This window comes from Mobula birostris, chromosome 5 (genome assembly GCF_030028105.1).
Source record: "Mobula birostris isolate sMobBir1 chromosome 5, sMobBir1.hap1, whole genome shotgun sequence".
Classification (NCBI taxonomy): domain Eukaryota; kingdom Metazoa; phylum Chordata; class Chondrichthyes; order Myliobatiformes; family Myliobatidae; genus Mobula; species Mobula birostris.
The window spans coordinates 130,450,239-130,469,536 of NC_092374.1; the positions used below are offsets into that span (position 1 = coordinate 130,450,239).

General features: G+C 41.5%; 1 protein-coding gene across 2 annotated transcripts in view; it reads right to left on the bottom strand.

The window, feature by feature from the left end:
• Window positions 1-19,298, bottom strand: part of cacnb4a (calcium channel, voltage-dependent, beta 4a subunit) — a 310,993-nt gene that overhangs the window by 32,689 nt on the left and 259,006 nt on the right. For both annotated transcript variants that reach the window (XM_072257283.1, XM_072257282.1), the window contains exons 7-9: window positions 13,911-13,991; window positions 3,193-3,251; window positions 540-649 (exon numbers count right to left, since the gene is read on the bottom strand). In XM_072257283.1, coding sequence (XP_072113384.1) covers window positions 540-649; window positions 3,193-3,251; window positions 13,911-13,991 — 250 coding nt within the window. The remainder of the gene's footprint in view (window positions 1-539; window positions 650-3,192; window positions 3,252-13,910; window positions 13,992-19,298) is intronic.

The following is a 19,298-nucleotide window of genomic DNA, read 5'->3' on the forward strand; positions in this document are numbered from 1 at the left end:
CCCATCCCACAATCTCTTTGACCCAGGAAGGAGGTACAGGAGCGGCAGGACTAGACTGGGTAACAGCTTCTTCCCTCAGCTTGAGATTAACGAATACCCTGCCATCACAGTGGTCTGTTCACTAGAACAGTCAAGGGTTTACTGTTTATCTGTAATGCACACTTCACATGCAATTTGAATTATATTTTATTAATTTATTTGTGGTAATATTTTATTTTAGGTGCTGTGAATGATACATATATTGTGGCCCCACTGTGGTCCGGAGGAACATTGTTTTGTTTGGTTGTTTACATGTACTGTCAGATGACAATAAACCTAAACTGGAACTTGATTCTCACATTGTTTAATCCTAAAAAAAATTACATTAGCTGGAATACAAGTATATATTTTAAGAAGGTAATTGAAAGAAGCAATTGCATTGGGCAAAAATTAGCTTCAATTTATAATATCCGATGATACAATTGCCAAAGGGTATTTGAAAACAACTGAAAAATTAAACATTAACCTTCCGTCAGGAGAAAGATAAGTTCAAGCCATACCTATACTTGACCGTGTATTGGACCGCTCCATTATCGTCCTCTTGCTGGGATTATTTAGAACCGATCGTTTGGCTAGGGATATATCTGCTGTCACCCGGGTAATTGATATCCTGTAACAAAGAAAGGCAAGCAATACCCATTCAGCCTGCTCTTCAACATTTCCACTAGCTACAATGTGGTCCCACCACCAGACACATCTTCCCCTCCCCACCCGTCTCCGCTTTCTGCAGGGACAATTCTCCCTGTGACTCCCTGCTTTGCACATCCCCACTCCATCCCCTGTTCCTATACCTCCTCCCTCAACACCATCCACACCCTTCAATGTTGCTTCCAGGAGAGGCAGAGACTCACTTGGCTCTCCTCCAATCCTTGGTTACTGCTGTTGATATGCCTCCTCAGTACTGGTGAAACTGAACACAGACTAAGCAACAGCCTTGCTCACTGCTCACCCTAGTCTTGAGTTCCTAGTTGCCAGCCCTCCCCATACCCACAATGACCAGACTGTCCTCAACCTCCTCCATCACCTGAGTGAGGGTTAAGCTAGAGGAACAGCACCTTGTATTCCCCTGGGTCATCTGCAACCCAATGGCATGAACATTGAATTCTCCAGTTCCGGGTCACCTGATTCCCCTCTATCCTTTTATATCTCTTCTTGATCTACCCAGGTCCTCCAACACCCAACCTCAACCCCCCAGACTCCAGTCTCCCTGCTTCTTTCCTCTGCTCCACCCACTCCTTCTGCCCATTATCCACACACTCCTCACACTCGGACCTTTCCCTCTCCCACTTTCACGCTCCACATCACTTCCTTTTAGATTCCATCATATGCAGCTCTTTGTAGTTTCTGCCTATCACCTCCCAGCCTCTGAGGCTGATTTACACTCTTCCCAACTCCATCTGGTCATTTTTATTTTTTAATTTTATCTTATTATATACAGCGTCGAGTAGGCCTTTCCAGCCCTCCGAGCCACATCGCCTAGCAATCTCCCGATTTAATCCTATACTAATCATGGGACAATTTACAATGACCAATTAACCCACTATTCAGTACGTCTTTGAACAGTGGGAGGAAACCAGAGCACCCGGAGGAAACCCATGAGGTCACGGGGAGGACGTACAATCGTACAACCTTCTTACAGGCAGAGGCAGGGATTGAACCCAGGTCACTTGTACTGTAAAGTGTTGTGCTCACCACTACACTACCATGCCGCCCACTGCTTCATCTGGATCCACCTGTTGCTGCCAGCTCTTACTCCCTCCCCTCTTTAGACTGGCTATGTCCCCTTTTTCTTTCATTCCAAATGAAGGGTATCAACCCAAAACATTTCCCTCCTCAGATGCTGCATGACCCGCTGAGTTCCTCTAGCAATTCATTTTTGCTCTAGATTACAGGTCCAGATTGTGTCTGCTGATTACTCATGTATGAATTGCCATAGCCATTTAAGTTATCTATCAGTCCGGCATCATAAGCTGCAAGTTAGAATAAGCTAAAGCATAGACCCTTGGCTCCTCTACACAATTGTTAGAGTTCTTTAATTTCCTATTCTCTTACAGATGCCTGATAATCATTGATATACTTTTATTTCAGAATGGCAGGATTTCTCTCTACAGGGATGTTGTCACTACTGGGGGACCCAAGTTACGAGGAAAAATTGAATAGGTTAGAACTTTATTCTTTAGAACGCAGAAGGTTGAGAGGAGATTTGAAAGAGGTATTCAAAATTATGAGGGGTATCGATAGATTAAGTGCAAGCAGGCTTTTCCACTGAGGTTGGGTGGGACTATAACTGGAGGCCATGAGTCAAAGGATGAAAGGTGAAAAGTTTAAGGGGAATATAAGGGGGAACCTCTTCACTCAGAGGGTTGTGAGAGTATGGACTGAGCTGCCAGCGCAAGTGGTGCATGTGAGCTCAATTTCAACGTTTGAAAGAAGTTTGGATAGATGCATGGATGGTAGGGGTATGGAGGGCTATGGTCCCGGTGCAGGTTAATTTGAGTAGACAGTTTAAATGGTTTGGCATGGGCTAGATAGGCCAAAGGGCCTGTTCCTGTGCTGTAGTTTTCTATGACTCTGATACATTGTTTTCTTTACAAATATTGTGCATTACAGAAATGCTCAAGCTGTAAAGAACACTCCCTTTTATCTTTTAAAATAAATAATTCAATGATATTCAAAGAATGAGGAGGGATCTCAATGAAACCCATCTAATATTGAAAGGGCTTGATAAAGTGGATGTGGGGAGGATATTTCTGATGGTGGGAAGGTCTAAGACCAGAAGGGAATGGAGATGAGGAGGAATTTCTTCAGACAGAGAATGGTGAATCTGTGGAATTCGTTGCCATAGGCAGCTGTGGTGACCAGATCATTGGGTATAGTTAAGGCAAATATTGATAAATTCTTGATTCGTCACAGCATGAAGGGTTACAGGAAGAAGGCAGGAGATTGCCGCTGAGAGGGAGAATGGATCAGTCATGACAAAATGGCAGAGACCTGATGGGCCAAATGGGGTAATTCTGCTTCTATATCTTATGGTCTAATGGATATTTACTCATAGACACTGCACAACTTTATAATCTGTTTTTTTTTAATTCACAAGGTCAAATAACAAATAGCACGGCCTGAAAAGTAAATGTGGGTAAGGATTGTGCTTACCTTCCATCAAACCGATGTTTCAGGAAATCAAAGAGTGCTTTCTGCATCATGTCTGTCACCTGTGCAAGAAGACAAGATGGAAAAGGAAGTGTACAGAGCAATGTGAATTCCATGGAGTTAAATGGGGAATTCCTACACTCGTGTTTGCGGCTTCCTTAAAGTATAACTAACTTTATTGTAACAAAATAAATTTATGCAAGCATGGGAACTAAGTTGGTTAACCATAATCCTGGATAGCTTTGTATTCATTTAGGGGTTGTGGGTATTAAGGCCCATATTTATTCTCTATCCATAGATGCCCTCTAGATCACAAACAGGAGAAAGTCTGCAGACGTTCAAAATGCTGGAGGAACTGAGCAGGTCGGGCATTATCTATGGAAAAGAATAAATAGACAATGCGTACTCTTTTCCATTGTCGCTGCCTGGCCTGCTGAGTTCCTCCAGCATTTTGTGTGTGCTGCAATGCCCTCTAGAAGGTGATGATGAGGTATCTTCTTGAAGCGATTCAAACGCATTTCCACTTGTTATTGAAGGATATTCCAATATTTAAAGACATTAATTTTGAAGGGAAAACAATGCATTTCACAGTCAGGAGTGTGTGTTACTTGAGAAATATGCAGGTGATGTTCTAATTGCCTGTTATTTTAGTTCACCTAGGGTATAATAGCAATATTAATTTCAACAGCAGCCATTCTTCAGATCCGGATGTGGATTGCAGATTGAATTTAAAAGGCATCTCAGAACAATGGGCTTCCTGGAGCTGCAAGTTGGGGTCAATCGCAAACAAAGGAACACTCCACTTAAACCTTAGAGACATGAATGCAGTCTGGAGTCAATGGGGATTAACATTCACTTTGGGTGTCTGGAGTGTGGGTGCGAAGAACAAGGTGTTTGTAAACCATATGTAACTCAAAGGAAGCATTGTAGATACATTATAGCTATAGGATTGTCCTGCTGTTACCTTTGACCTTTAGCATATAAAAGGCCATGTAATATTGAGTCAAACAAGCTTCTTCTTCCGAGGGTATCTCGTGAAATAAACCCTTCTTTGTCAACTAGCTTCAGTGTCGCCCAGTGACTTTGCTCATGCCACGACAGTAAGTGAATATTAAAACTGGCAGACTTGAATTGGTTGAGAATTTATTTATATTGGAGGTTCCCAACCTATTTTATGCTGTGGATCAAAACTATTAAGCAAAGGGTCTGTAGATCCCCGATCACAGAGAGATACAGCATGGAGTTGGCCACTTTCCAAACACTTTCTTGATAATTTAGTTTCTCCTAGATTCCTTACTGATTTATTCATAACAATCTTATACTTAATTCCCCCCCCCAACCCCAGCACTAGAAACTCTTATTTCCAATATGCACGAGATTGTTCCAATTCTCTAATGAACCATAGCTCTGAAGCAATAGGGCAGATTACTCTTCCAAGTGCTTTTAGCCTTCATCTTTACTCTTGTATAGCAATTTCATTGTATTCACTTAACCACTGAATGAAGAACGGTTTAAAAAAAACACTGTGTACATGATAGGACTACAAATAATAATTCAAAAGTAAGTCAAGTATATTAGAACTTTTGTCGAGCTATCTATTCATTCTGGGTTACAACAGATCATGGAAATCATGGTTCAGATGGTACAGGGCACGGGGTGGTAGGCTTTTAAAAATAATTGTACAATATTGAAAATAGAAGATAAAGCGTTTCAACACAGCACAGACTCTTCGGCCCACTATGTTGTGCCGACCATTTAATCTACTCTAATATCGATCTAATCCTTTCTTCCACATGGCCCTCCATTTTCTGTCATCTAGGTGCCTATCTAAGAGTTTCTTCAATGCCCATAATGTATCTGCCTCCACCACCGCCCCTGGCAGGGTGTCCCATGCACCCACCACTCTCTGTAAACATAAATACCTCTGACATTCCCCTTACACCTTCCTCCAATCAATTTAAAGTCATCATCATCATTATGTGCTGTGGCGCACGACGTGGGTGATCATGGTCTTACCATGACCATGATTGTTCTTGACAATATTTTTTACAGAAGTGGTTTGCCATTGCCTTCTTCAGGGCCAAGTCACAAGACAGGTGACCCCAGCCATTATGAATACTCTTCAGAGTTTGTCTGCCTGGTGTCAGTGGTCACGTAACCAGGACTTGTGATATGCACCAGCTGCTCACACAGCCGTCCACCACCTGATCCCATGGCTTCATGTGACCCTGATCAGGGGGAAGGGGGGGGGTCTAAGCAGATGCTACATCTTGTCCAAGGGTGACCTGTGGGCTAGCGGAGAGAAGGAGCACCTTACACCTCATTTGGCAGAGCCATACTGTATCTCCACCCTGCCACCCGCTCGCTTATTCAGGCAGGATAAGTACATTTGAATATAGAAGTACTTTGTCCCTCAGACCTGCTCCACTGTTCAATATGACCATGGGTCATCTACAGCAGGCATTATCTGTTCTTCCATAATGCACACAAACTGATGGAGGAACTCAGCAGGTCAGGCTGCATCTGTGGAGGGAATGATTATGGAGGAGCATCTGATGACAGATCTCGGTGTGAAACATCGGCTGCTTATCTCCCTCCAGAGGAGCTGCCCGACTTGTTGAATTCCTCCATCATTTTGGGTGCGTTGCTTAAGATATCCAGCACCTGCAGAAGTCCCTGAGTATCTGTTCTTCTACACCAGTTTCCCGAAGGTTTCAATTCCTTGGTCTTTCTCAAATGGACTTGGGAAGAAAATAGGGGATTTGGGGAAAGGATAGAGAGGCAGAAGGTCAGCAATAATCAAATGCAGTGGCTGAAGAATCCAGGTGGCTAATTCCTGCTTTGGTTCGTTCATATTCTTTTACAAGCCAAAATTTCAAATGGCACCACTGGTATCCAGTCTCAGAATGAAATCTAAAATGTACGGCCTTCGTGACATTAAATGTTGAGAAATCATGTTCAATTCAATGTGAAATGTGCTGAAGCAAATAAACGGGGTCAGGCCACTGTAATTTGTGTTAAATGTCAATAAGATTGCAGTGCGTTAGAGGGTCAGAATGACCCGAAGGCACATTTACAAATTAGTTCTGTTCAAACCATCAGTTGCAATTACCAGTGAAATGTGAGTCTGCTTGTTATCCCAAAGTAGCCCATTTTGGCACTCTTCCAGATACATTCACAAGTAGTGGACTGTGGCTCAGTTCAAATGATTTTAATTTCTACAGGGTCATTTAAAACAAGGCAATGGCCCATTTATATATATTGGTGTTACTAACTGAATATTTATTCTTATTAGATACCACATCAAATCATCTAACTGATACAAACCCATGAGATGTTACTGTGCAGTGGTGGAACTATAGCTGAGCCCGTTGTGCTGTTGTCTTCCTGCTCCAGGGACCCGGAACCATTTTCCCCTCCACAGCCATGTTCCCATTCAGTAGAAACACAATGTCCCTTTTCTGTCCAAGTCCTGATGAAGCATCTCAGCTCAAAACGTCGACTGTTTATTCCCATCCATAGATGCTGCCTGGCGTGCTGAGTTCCTCCAGCATTTTCTGTGAATCGCTCTGGATTTCCAGCATCTGCAGACTTTCTTGTCTTTGTGCTACTATTACATGGCAAAGTCTCTTCCAAGGGTGCCTACTCTGAGGAAGATTAAATCTTCTCTCCGATGGGAGTTCAGTGTAACCTTCTCTCACTGCTCCCCCTTTGTGATCTCTGCTGTTGCCCGACTCTTCAACCATGTGCTCATGCAAACTCGCTACCACAGCCACATATATACCTGACGTAGATTGGGAGACCGCTTCGCCGAGCACCTACGCTCTGTCTGCCAGAGAAAACGGGGTCTCCCAGTGGCCACTCATTTCAAGTTCCATTCCCATTCCCATTCTGACATGTTAGTCCATAGCCTCCTCTACCGCTGTAATGAAACCACACTCAGGTTGGAGGAGCAACACTTTATATTCTGTTTGGGTAGCTTCCCAACCTGTTGACATGAATATTGATTTTTCAAACTTCTGGTAATTGTCCCCCCTTTCACCATTCTCCCATTCCCATTTCCTTCTCTCACCTTAACTCCTTACCTGCCCATCACCTCCTTCTGGTGCTCCTCCCCTTTCCCTTTCTTCTATGGTCTTCTGTCCTCTCCAATCGGATTCCCACTTCACCAGACCTTTATCTCTTTCATCCGTCAACTTCCCAGCTCTTTACTTCACCACTCCTCCTCTCCCAGTTTCACCTATCATCTCCCATCTTGTACTTCTTCCTCCTCTCCCCCCACCATCTTACTCTGACTTCTCATCTTTCTCCAGTCTTGATGAAGGGTCTCGGCCCAAAGCGTCGACTGTTTACTCTTTTCCATAGATGCTGTCTGGCCTGCTGAGTTCCTTCGCCTTTTTGTGTGTGTTGCTTGGATTTCCAGCATCTGCAGACTATCTCATGTTAGTACCTCTTGTGCCTTCCTTTTCTACTTTCTGCTCGTCCAAGAATACAAGGACCAAAGATAGAAGTAGAACATTTGACACCCGTCTTCATACTCCACCACTCAGTAGGTCATGGCTGATCTTTCACCTTGGTGCCACTTAAATGTACTGAATATGTCCTTTGTTACCTTTAATATCTGAAGATCCACCAGTCTATGTGATGAATATATTCTGCAACTGAACCTCCATAACTGTCTTGGCAAATAAATTCCACCTGACTCAGTCCCAAATGGCCAACTATATACTGTACTTAATGGCAATGCCTCTAGTTTCTGGACATCCTAACTAGAAAATCACCATCCCTGCATATAGCCTGACACATCTTATTTTGTATGTTTCATTCAGTTCTTATGAACTTCAGGTCATATACAGGTGGGTAAAATGAAAAAAAGATGAGCAATATGGGCGTATCTTTAGAATTGCATGCATAGTTTTATGGAGCAACACGCACAAGATGCTGGAGGAACTCAACAGGTCAGGCAGCATCTATGAAAATAAATAAACAGATGATATTTTGGGCCGAGACCCTTCTTCAGAACCCTTAGAGAGAATCACAACCTCTATCTTCATAGAGGTTGTGGGTGCCCCTGCTTTTTGTCAAATCCCAGTGGATTTACTAGGCAGAAAATGCAAAACATCACCTTTACATAATTTAGAATGGGTGGGAAGCTGATTAAATTTTTCCCTTTATATTATTACTCAGCATCAAAACTACCCACCACATATTAAGCAAAGGAAAATTCAGCAAGATACCTCATTTCTAACTAAATTTTAATAACCATTTCACTGTTTGTTTTGATGCAGATGTGAATCAGAAACTGAATAACCCACACTATAGATGCACCATATGGAGACCAAAGCTGACCAGATGAGCTCTGACATGCCATCAACTCCAACCCATTGATATCCTTAAAGATAATTAAGGCTTACTTCTCATAAAAACTAGGGACCATTGTCAATAGGCCACCACTTTATTAAAAACCAATGATTTTGGAAGATGGGGATTACATTCATGAGAGAAAATGTTGTGAAAAGTCACTTTGATGTGTTGTAACTTGATGTTATACCTCCGATTATCAAAACCTTCGTATTTATTCAATCACTGCAATGGTGAAAACTCAGAGCGATGGATTGCAATTATTCCCTGTGACATTGTCATGACCAGACTGTAACTTTTCTATTACATTGCACCGCCCTCCTAATTTAAAACATTGCTTCATAAATTACAGGTAACATTATAAGGAAAATAATTTTCGGAAACACTTAAGGATTTGACATTTGACCCACGCCATCTCAATTCATTAACTGGGATTGTGTGGGCCAGGTCCTGGCCATCAGGGTTAGATCTGCATCACCAAACTGGCTCTGGTTGAGCGAGACCTGCCAAAGTCTACAAGAGGACAGATCCAGTGGGTGTGGCACGACCCATAGCGAACAGTCTAACACTATTACTGCGTCAGAAATCCGGGTTCAACTCTGCCCCTGTCTGTAAGGAGTTCACACATTCTCCCCTTGACTGCTTTGGGTTTCCTCTGGTGCTCCAGTTTCCTTCCCCGTTTCATTACTTGTTATTGCTTAATTGGTCACATGGGTGTAATTGGGCGGCACCGGCTTGTTACCATGCTGGACCTCTAAAATAGTATAAAAGAATCTGATGGGCATGATCATCATTCAAGAAAAGGACTCTGCAGAATATACTAGAGGATGTGCTGAAGAAGAGGAGATATTCTCTCCTCACCCACACTGACTGACTTACTGGGTGTTTCCAGTGTTCACTTCTATTGAAGATTTCTAGCAGTCGCAATGTTTGAAATATCGCAATTCCACAATTTTTACCCTTCTACTCATCCTCCTTTCTATATTTCCATTAGATAGATCACTGTCACCATAGTCTCACAATCTGCACGACACTATCTGTGCCCTCAGTCTTTCTTGGTCCCTACCCTATTCCCTTTGTTCCCTCCATCCTTCCTTTTTTTTTCAATTTAAAATATCATTAAGTTGTAATTTTCAGAGTCAGACGAAAGGACATCAGAGCAAGTTCTGTTTCATTCTCACAGTTGCTGCCTGACCTACTATATATTTCCTGTTTTTGTTAAACAACTATTAATTCATTAGCACTCAAATTTCCAATGTATCACTATGTATTTGCTGTAAGCAGCATTTCCTTTCCTGACTTTTCTAGTGCACATACAAGAATAAAACTTCAAAGAAACTTTGTATCTAAAATTCCCATGTGCTTTCATGGATTGATTAAAAGCTAATTGAGCTAACCTTGGTAGGTGCTAGTTGTCAATTATTTGTTTCTCATTAGCAGATTATGCAGTTAACCTCTTTGTTTAGATTCCAGTGTATAATCTGGTCTGTAGTTCAGGCAGAAAGTTGCAGTAGCCATGGTAACATATTTCAAACCAGGCATATAACCTTCACCCAATCTACCCTGTAAACTGGATACACAAAGCCTGTGACTCTATTTAGAACAGCAGAGGAGGCTTGTTTGATCAATTAACCTTTAATTACAATGCCAGTGGTGGAACCTTATTCTGGAAAAAATGGCTGCTGTGTTTCCTATATTACAACAAAGAACACACTTGAAAATGTATTCTGTGAAATGCCTTGGCATCACCTAAGGTCATAGAAGACACAACACAAATACAAGCCTCTCTTGCTTCATGCACTGACTGAAATTTAATATTTACTGAGACAGCCATATTAGACAATACTTTTTCAAAAACAATGTCACTAGTGAGATGCACAATATTAATCTTCAAACTCACTTGTCAACATTAAAGTCTCAGAATTAATTGCTTCCCATTTCTTCCTTATTAGCGCCAATTTAAAAGACGTAATCATTAACCATAAATAATCACAGACAAAAAAAAAGCAAATAATGTTATTGTGCCAGATCCAAAGACCCATTGAATGTCAATTCAAATGAAAATCTATAATTTATCTCTCAACGTGAAATTTTATCTCAGCTTTCTAAAATGTGCTTCAACCAGCGACTCCCTGGAGGAAGTTATTATTTCTGTAGCTTGTAATTCAAACTAGGGTCACTTGAAAGCATTTGTGCCCTTTTGAACAACAATCAAATTATAAATCATTCCCAGCAGCTGGGTCTGAGTGCTTCCCTGGAGTCACAGACTTTCTCTGAGCATCAGCTAATGGACCCTTCGAGACCAAGCTGCTCAGTCTTAATTTCTCATTGTAGAGACAATACTCTGATTCATCTTTCTTAGTCTGAAAGTGGGTGTCCTCATTAATCTCGGTGTAAATTTCTATCTGTAACAGTTTATTCCCAATCAATGAATCTAAAAACATAATCTATTGTATATTTAGCCCCCAACACCCAGGATGTACCCTTTTATTGCTACCATCAGGGAGGAGGTACAGAAGCCTGAGGGCACATGCTCAATGATTCAGGAACAACTTCTTCCCCTCTGCCATCAGATTTCTGAATGGATAATGAACCCATGAACACTACCTCACTGCAGTTTTGCTCTACTTATTTAATTTAACTTGTATATTGATCTTTTTTGGGCTAAATCCATGTGTTTAACACATGAAACAAATATAGAAAGCTGATTAAGGTAAGCTCATTGGCTCTAGATTTTGGATTGCCTCTCTAGCATGAAGCAAGAGTACACCTAATAAGTCACTATGAGTAGGGCAAATAGGCTAGATGTTCCTCAATAGAGAAAATATCAACATTAAATTCAAGATTCAAGTACATTTATTATCAAAGGATGTATAAGTGATACACCTTGAGATTTGTTTGCTTACAGGCAGCCACAAAGCAAGAAACCTGAAAAATCCAATTTAAAAAAAGGACCATATAAGAGGAAAAAGAAACACACATCATGCAAACAATAGAAGCAAATAACAGCATTCTGAACCAGATTGAGTCCTTAGATCTGCTCACCAGAGCAGCAGGAGTAGGCCCAAGCCTACTCATATTAGTTCATCATTTTAGCAGACAAAAAAGCCGCAAAACTCGCAGAGATGACAGGCACCACAGAGAAGAATGAACATCGCAGGAGAACGAGAGAAATTAGCCTGATCCTCGCCTCTGCTCCTGACTTTATCAGGAATGATGACAAGACGGAGAATAGAGAGGAAGTGGTGCAGCTGGTGGATTGGTGTGAGAAGAACAACCTGAGGATGAACGTGGAGAAGACAAAGGAAGCCATTGTGGACTTCAGGAAGGTGCAGATGGATCATCCTCCTCTGCGAACACATGACTCATCCGTAGAGAGAGTTAAGTACACCAAGTTCCTGGTAGTTCACATCATGGATGACCTCAGCTGGGCTCTTAATATTAGCTCCCTGAACAAGAAGGCACTGCAACGCCTCCACTTCTTAAGAAAGATTGAGGAAAGCAAGGCCCCCCCCCCAACTGTCAACTTTACTCCATTCTACAGGAGCATCATTGAGAGCATCCGAACAAACTGCATCTCCATCTGATATGGGAGCAGTCAAGCATTGGACCAGAAGTCCCTGCAAAGGACTGTGAACAGGTGAGAGGTTCATCGGGGTCTCCCTACCATCTACTGGGGACATTTGTCAGGAGCGCTACGTACGCAGGGCCCATAGTATTATTAAGGATCCCACCCATCAATCCAGCATCTTCCTTGACTTTCTACTATCCGGCAGGAGACTACAACACATGTAAACAAGAACAGTCAGGATGAGAAACAGGTTCTTCCCCCAGCCCATTCATTCTGCCCTGACCCACCTGGACAGCCCCAACCCTTTCATCAGAATGCAGTTCATTGATTTTAGTTCGGCATTCAATACTATGATTCCCTTCAAGATGATCGCCAAACTTCGCCAGCTTGGTATCAGCTCATCCCTCTGCAATTGGACCTTGGACTTTCTGACTACGGACCCCAATCAGTTAAGTTAGACAACCTCTCCTCCTCTACTCTCACCTTGAACACCGGCGTGCCTCAAGGTTGTGTGCTGAGCCCTCCTCTGTATTCCCTTTTCACCTATGACTGCTTCCTGTACTTGGTTCTAACTCCATAATCAAGTTCGCAGATGACACCGCAGTGGTTGGCCTGATCAGAGGGGATGGCAAGATGGCCTACAGGGACGAAGTCCAGCACCTGGCTGCGTGGTTTGCTGATAACAACCTGGCCTTTAACACACAGAAGACCAAGGAGATCATTGCGGACTTCAGGCATGCTAGGAGCCACACTCATGTCCCTAACTACATCAACGGAGCTGTAGTGGAGCATGTATCAAGCTTCAAATTCATTGGTGTCCACATTTCCGAGAATCTCACCTGGTCCCTGAACTCCTCCATCCTGATCAAAAAGGCGCAACAGCGCCTTTATTTCCCGCGGAGCATCAAGAAAGATCACCCCTGTCTCAGGATACTGACAGATTTTTACCGCTGTACGATTGAAAGCATACTCACCAACTGCATCTCAGTGTGGTATGGCAATTGTCTGGTATCAGACCTCAAAGCACTCCAGCAGGTGGGGAAAACTACCCAGTGGATTATTGGCACCCAATTGCCCACCATCGAGAACATCTGCCATAAATGCTGCCTGCGCAGGGCGAAAAGCATTATCAAGGATGCATCTCACCCTGACCATGGACTTCTTACTCTCCGCCCATCCGGTAGGCGCTACAGGAGCCTCCGCTCACACACCAGCAGGCTCAGGAAGAGCTTCTTCCCTGAGGCTGTGACACTGCTGAACCTCACATCACAGCACTAAGCAGTATTGCACCCATATTGTACTGTCTCAGTACTTTTATATTTGTACGCTGTAGCACTTACTTTTTATTCGCAGCTATTTTGTAAATAATACTATTTTTTTGTACTTCTGGTCAGATGCTAATTGCATTTCATTGGCTTTGTATCTGTACTTGGCACAATGACAAGAAAGTAGAATCTAATCTAATCTTTTTGCCATCTGAACTGCCAGTGAGCTATCTCACAACTTCAGTAGTGCCATCTTAATCCGGGTTAAATTAATGTGATTCTAATCTATTCAATGCAATATTTATGATTTAGCTGAAAGTTATTTGTAAATAGATTTGCATTTCCCTTTTTAAGTGGCTATCAATTTTAGTCCTATTCCTGACAGGCATGCCTGGGATGTCAAACGATAAGACAGTAATCTGCAGTGCTGACAAACATATGGAAACCAAACTAATATCATTGCAACTGCACAAAGTCATATAAAACAAAAGTTAAGATAAATGTAATCTAACATTATCACTTACCTCATAACCTTTCAATGATGGGCCCACCAACACAACTGGCCTCATGGATGGTACCACATCATAAGGAGGAATGTGTTCAGTCTGTGTTAATTAGAAACAATAATAACAGATTAAATCACCTTCAGTACACAAGATACAACCATTAGGCAATAGAGTGTTAGAATTCCACAGAACTTAAGAGATCTTCTACAATGCAACTTCATAAGTATATTTTTTCATAAATTCAATGATTAATACATTAAACAGACAGAAATATTTATCTAAGTTAGAATTTCTGTATTGCTAAGTGTCCCATACTCATTGGCCCAAGACTCTGGATTACCACTCCAGTATGTTAAGTGCTGTACTAATGCACCCATCTTCATGGGTACACCAGATATTCCACCAGGAGTACTTCAAATTGGCTAGATGTTCCTCGGTAGAGAAAATATCAGCATTAAATTGATGTGATTTTAGTCTATTCAAATGTTTTTCATTTAGCTGAAAGCATAGGTCTAGTTAAGAAGACTAGTTTTTCCAGTGTAGCTCCACATAGTGGTACATCGGTAACATGGAATCCTGCAGGGGTTTCCAGTAGAATGCATTCAAATCTGAATACCATGTAGTTTCAAAGTTCATAGCAGAGTGATTCCTGTGGTTGCTAGAGAGTTGCTTGTGTTATTGAAGCAGCTTATTTTAAAAAGGTAATTTTACAGAAATTGTACAGCATAAAAGCAAAAGAGATGGCATATAATAGAACAAAAATTAATGGGAAGTTAGAGGATTGGAAACCAACAGAAGGAAACTAAAAAGCCATAAGGGGAGAAAAGATTAAGTATGAAGCTAAGCTAGCCAATAATATAAAAGAGGACACCAATTTTTTTTCAGATATATAAAGAGTAAAAGAGAAGCAAGAATGGATATTGGACCACCAGAAAATTACATTGCAGAGGTAGTAATGGGAGACAAAGAAACGGCAAACAAACTTAATAAGTATTTTGCACAAGTCTTCACTGTGGAAGACATCAGCAGTATGCCAGAAATGTGAGAGTGTCAGGGGTGGTGGTGGGGGCGGGGGTGTAGAAGAGAGTGTAGTTGCTATTACTGGGAGAAGGTGCTTAAGGAACTGAAAGGTCTGATGGTAGATAAGTCACCTGGACCAGATGGACTACACCCCAGGGTTCTGAAATTGGCAGCTGAAGAAACTATGAAGGCATTATTAATGATCTTTCAAGAATCTTTAGATTCTGAAATAGTTCTGGAGGACTGGAAAATTGCAAATGTCACTCCATTCTTTAAGAAGGGAGGAGAGGCAGAAGAAAGGAAATTATAGGCCCGTTAGCCTTATTTCAATGGATGGGAAGGTGTTGGAGTCCATTATTAAGGATGAGGTTTTGGGATATTTGAGGGCACCTGATAAAGTAAGCCAAAGTCAGCATGGTTACCTTAAGGGAAAATCTTGCCTGACAAGCCTATTGGAATTCTTTAAGGAAATAACAGGCAGGATAGACAAAGGAGAGTCAGTGGGTGTTGTTTGTTTGGATTTTCAGAAGGCTTTTGACAAAATGCTGCACATGAGGCTGCTGAACAAGATAAGAGCCCACGGTATTACAGGAAGGATACTATCATGGATAGAAGATTGGCGATTGGTAGGAGGCAAAGCGTGGGAATATAGGGGGTCTTTTCTGGTTGTTAGTAGTGATCTGTAAGGAGTCAGTACTGGTTCCGTTTCTTTTCACGCTATATGTCAATGATTTGGATAATGGCTTTGTGGCCAAGTGTGCGGATGATATGAAAATGGGTGGAGCACAAGTCATGTGGAGGGAGTAGAGAGGCTGCAGAGGGACTTGGAAAGATTAGGAAAATGGGTAAAAAAAAAAGTGGCAGATGGAATATACTTTAGGGAAGTGTATGGTCATGCACTTTGGGAAGAAGGATTAAAAGTTGACATTGAAGAGGGTCTAGAGAAGGTTCACAAGGATGATTCTGAGAATGAAAGGGTTAACATATGAGGAGTGTTTGATGGCTTTGTGACTGTATTCACTAGAGTTCAGAAGAATGAGGGGGATTTCGTTGAAACCCATCTAATGTTAAAAGGTCTAGATAGAGTAGATGTTTCCTATAGTGGGGGAGACTAGGACCAGGGGGCACAACCTCAGAATAGAGGGATATCATTTAGAACAGAGATGAGGAGGAATTTCTTTAGCGAAAGGGTGGTGAATTTGTGGAATTCATTGCCACAGACAGCTGTGAAGACCCGGGGAGAAGGGAAGGGAATGCTATTGAGAGGCATCATAATCAGCCATGATGGAATAGCAGAACAGACTCAACAGACCAAATGGCTTAATTCTACTTCTATGTCTTATGGTCTTACAGAAATCCTCCTTGAAATCAGTAGCTATCTTAGTGGGGTTGCCAACTGCTGTGATTTTAAAAAAAATTGTGTCTTCATCTCTGCTCGGTCAAATGGTCTGCAGACTGGACAATGCTATTACTGGTTCACTTAGAAAACGTAGAAAAGCCACAGCACAATACAGGCCCTTCAGCCCTCAAAGTTGTGCCGAACATGTCCCTACTTTAAAAGTTACTAGGGTTACCCATAGCCCTCTATTTTTCTAAGCTCCATGTACCTATCCAAAAGTCGCTTTTGAGTGAATCATTTGGTTAAAATGAGTATCCTAGAAGAAAAGCTTGAAAGTCACTGTTCTAGACAATAGATGCTACTTCAAGTCCTAGCCTCAGGTTCAAGTACGAAGTATCTTGACCATAGCACTGAATGCATAGTATTGTTCTCACAATACGGCCCCATTCCGCACTCAGTATGCATACACTTATCTCATATAGGAGGTGAGCAAAATCATCTTAATAATTAGAACATCCTGTTGCCACCCCGAGTGATTACCTAAACTACAATTGCAAGTCTGTTAATTATCTCGACCACATTTTGGGAAATATGTTTGTGGTTGACTCAGCACGTACCGTCGCCAGTGATGTCACTCTGAACGGAAACCATGCAGCCACATCAAGAGAACAGAACCAGGGGATATTACCACCCAAATTGCCGGTCAGAAGTTTATTTTTTAAATTTATGTCCCTCTGTTAAGTCTAGTTATTTCTCTCATGTTATCATCCAACTCTGTCTCCAATCAGCCACGTTTGTTATCTCTAGACTCAACTATTGCAATGTACTCCTGGTTGTCTTCCCTCGCTATATACTTCCTGTAATTTTTGGATTCCTCACTCTGACTAGGGGCCATCCACTGATTATCTCTCTGCTTGTTAATCAATATCAGCTCCCATCTGAACAATGACTTGATAATAAAACAGTTTTTCTTGTTCTCAAAAATCTCCATAGCTTGGCTCATTGTACCTCCAGTTCTACAATCCTTTGAGATACCTGTGGTCCTTCAGTTCTGACATCTTGAACATTCCTGGGTTTAATTCCTCTTCATTTGGCAGTCATGCCTTCAACTATCAAGGCCATACCATTTTGAAATCCTATCCTAAACATCTCAGCTTCTTCCATTTCAGAAGCTGGTTAATCCTTTGTACATGAAAAGTCTTTATTTCCGAAGTTTCTTGGTATAAATTTTGTTTGACTATAACACTCATGTTAAGAACCTTGCCATATTTATTTGCTATGTTACAGAAATTGATGTTATTGTTGTCGTTAACAATCAGGTAGCATTATTTGTTCCACCTAAAACTCACTTGAGGTCATGAGCAAGTACCCAACACAAACAAACCTACTCCCCTCAACAAATGTCTATCTGTCTCTGGGACAGTAGTTAGTAGCAACATTGACAGTGTCTTAGTGACACTGTAATTTTTCTAAAATAATTGTGCATCTGGTATGTCAGGTGAAATTTGAGATTCAGAAGTCAAATATTTGCATATATCATTAGATTCTCCAAATACCAAAAGACCAATTGGATAAAAAAAACTCCTACTATACTTAGCTAAAAAATAACTTGGCTGGAAATATATGTGAGGATTAGAAACTACACACATTTCTCACTTTTGCTTGATAATTTGTGAATTTATCTAAGTTTTACACCAGCAATATTATTTATTTGGTAATTTACATTAATTAAATGACATGACCCACCCAGCCAACACACTTTTTGTCCCTCTTCCCTCCGGGAGAAGGCTCAGGAGCTTGAAGACTCGTACGGCCAGATTTGGGAACAGTTTCTTTCCAACTGTGATAAGACTGCTGAACGGATCCCGACCCGGATCTGGGCCGTACCCTCCAAATATTCGGACCTGCCTCTCGGTTTTTCTTCACTACCTTGCTTTCCATTTTTCTATTTTCTATTTATGATTTATAATTTAAATTTTTAATATTTACTATCGATTTGTACTCCAGGGAGCGTGAAGTGCAGAATCAAATATTGCTGTGATGATTGTACGCTTTAGTATCAATTGTTTGGCGATAATAAAGTATAAAGTATGTCATAGGTTCCTTAAGTTTGTTATAGATGGGGGTGGTAAAGGAGATAAGCTCTCACTACCTATTAAACACTCCAAATAAAATGCACCTCAAATAGCCTCTGACAACCAAGTACTGCTCCTGGTCTTCAAGTGTGACTTAGCTATTAAGCCCAGCAGAATTATTTCTACTGACAGGAAAAGGTGGAAAGGCCTTAAAATCAGTCACTTTGGGCAGATGGGGCTTGTCAGCCATGGTTGGCAGCTCATCTAGGAGAAGCAAAACTCTGATTTCAAACCTCTGCTGCCTTGCAGCCATGCCCGCTCATGGGAAAAGCTTCAGGAGTAAACCCCATGGAAAAAAATCTGGAGTTGGAGTCCCTAAGGCAGTCCTACATTGAGCTCAACGCTGACTGGCATCTACTGCGCTGACCCTGATGCCAAACTGTATCGGTCTCTGACATTCCTTTGGGTTCATCATATGTGTAGAGAGGATGAGCTTGCGACATGGGCAACAACTTGCTCTCCATATCATACTGCCCTGGCTTGCGTATCCAGACAGGTAGGACACAACATCCACAGTCGATTCAAACCTACGGAGGCCTCTCAGAAATGACTACCCTGACAAATGTTATTAATTTTACAAAGCTTTATGAAAAACACATTCTACATACTGATTAGGAAATACCAAAAATCTGAGAATTTTACCATATTTGGTAATCTTTTCAGTTCCTTGCAAACAGAAAAGAGCACAAGAACAGGAGATTTATTCCCTCACGCCTGTTCTGCCATTTGGTCAGATTTTGAATGAATTTTTACTTCAGTGTCAATTTCCAGCACTAACCACATATTCTCTTGATTCTATTGATACTGAAAAGGCACCAGAATCTGATTTATTTCAGACACAAATTTAGACATAAACTCTGCTAAAAGTTCTCACTAATTCAGATCTTTGATCCAGCAAAATGCTGCAGTATT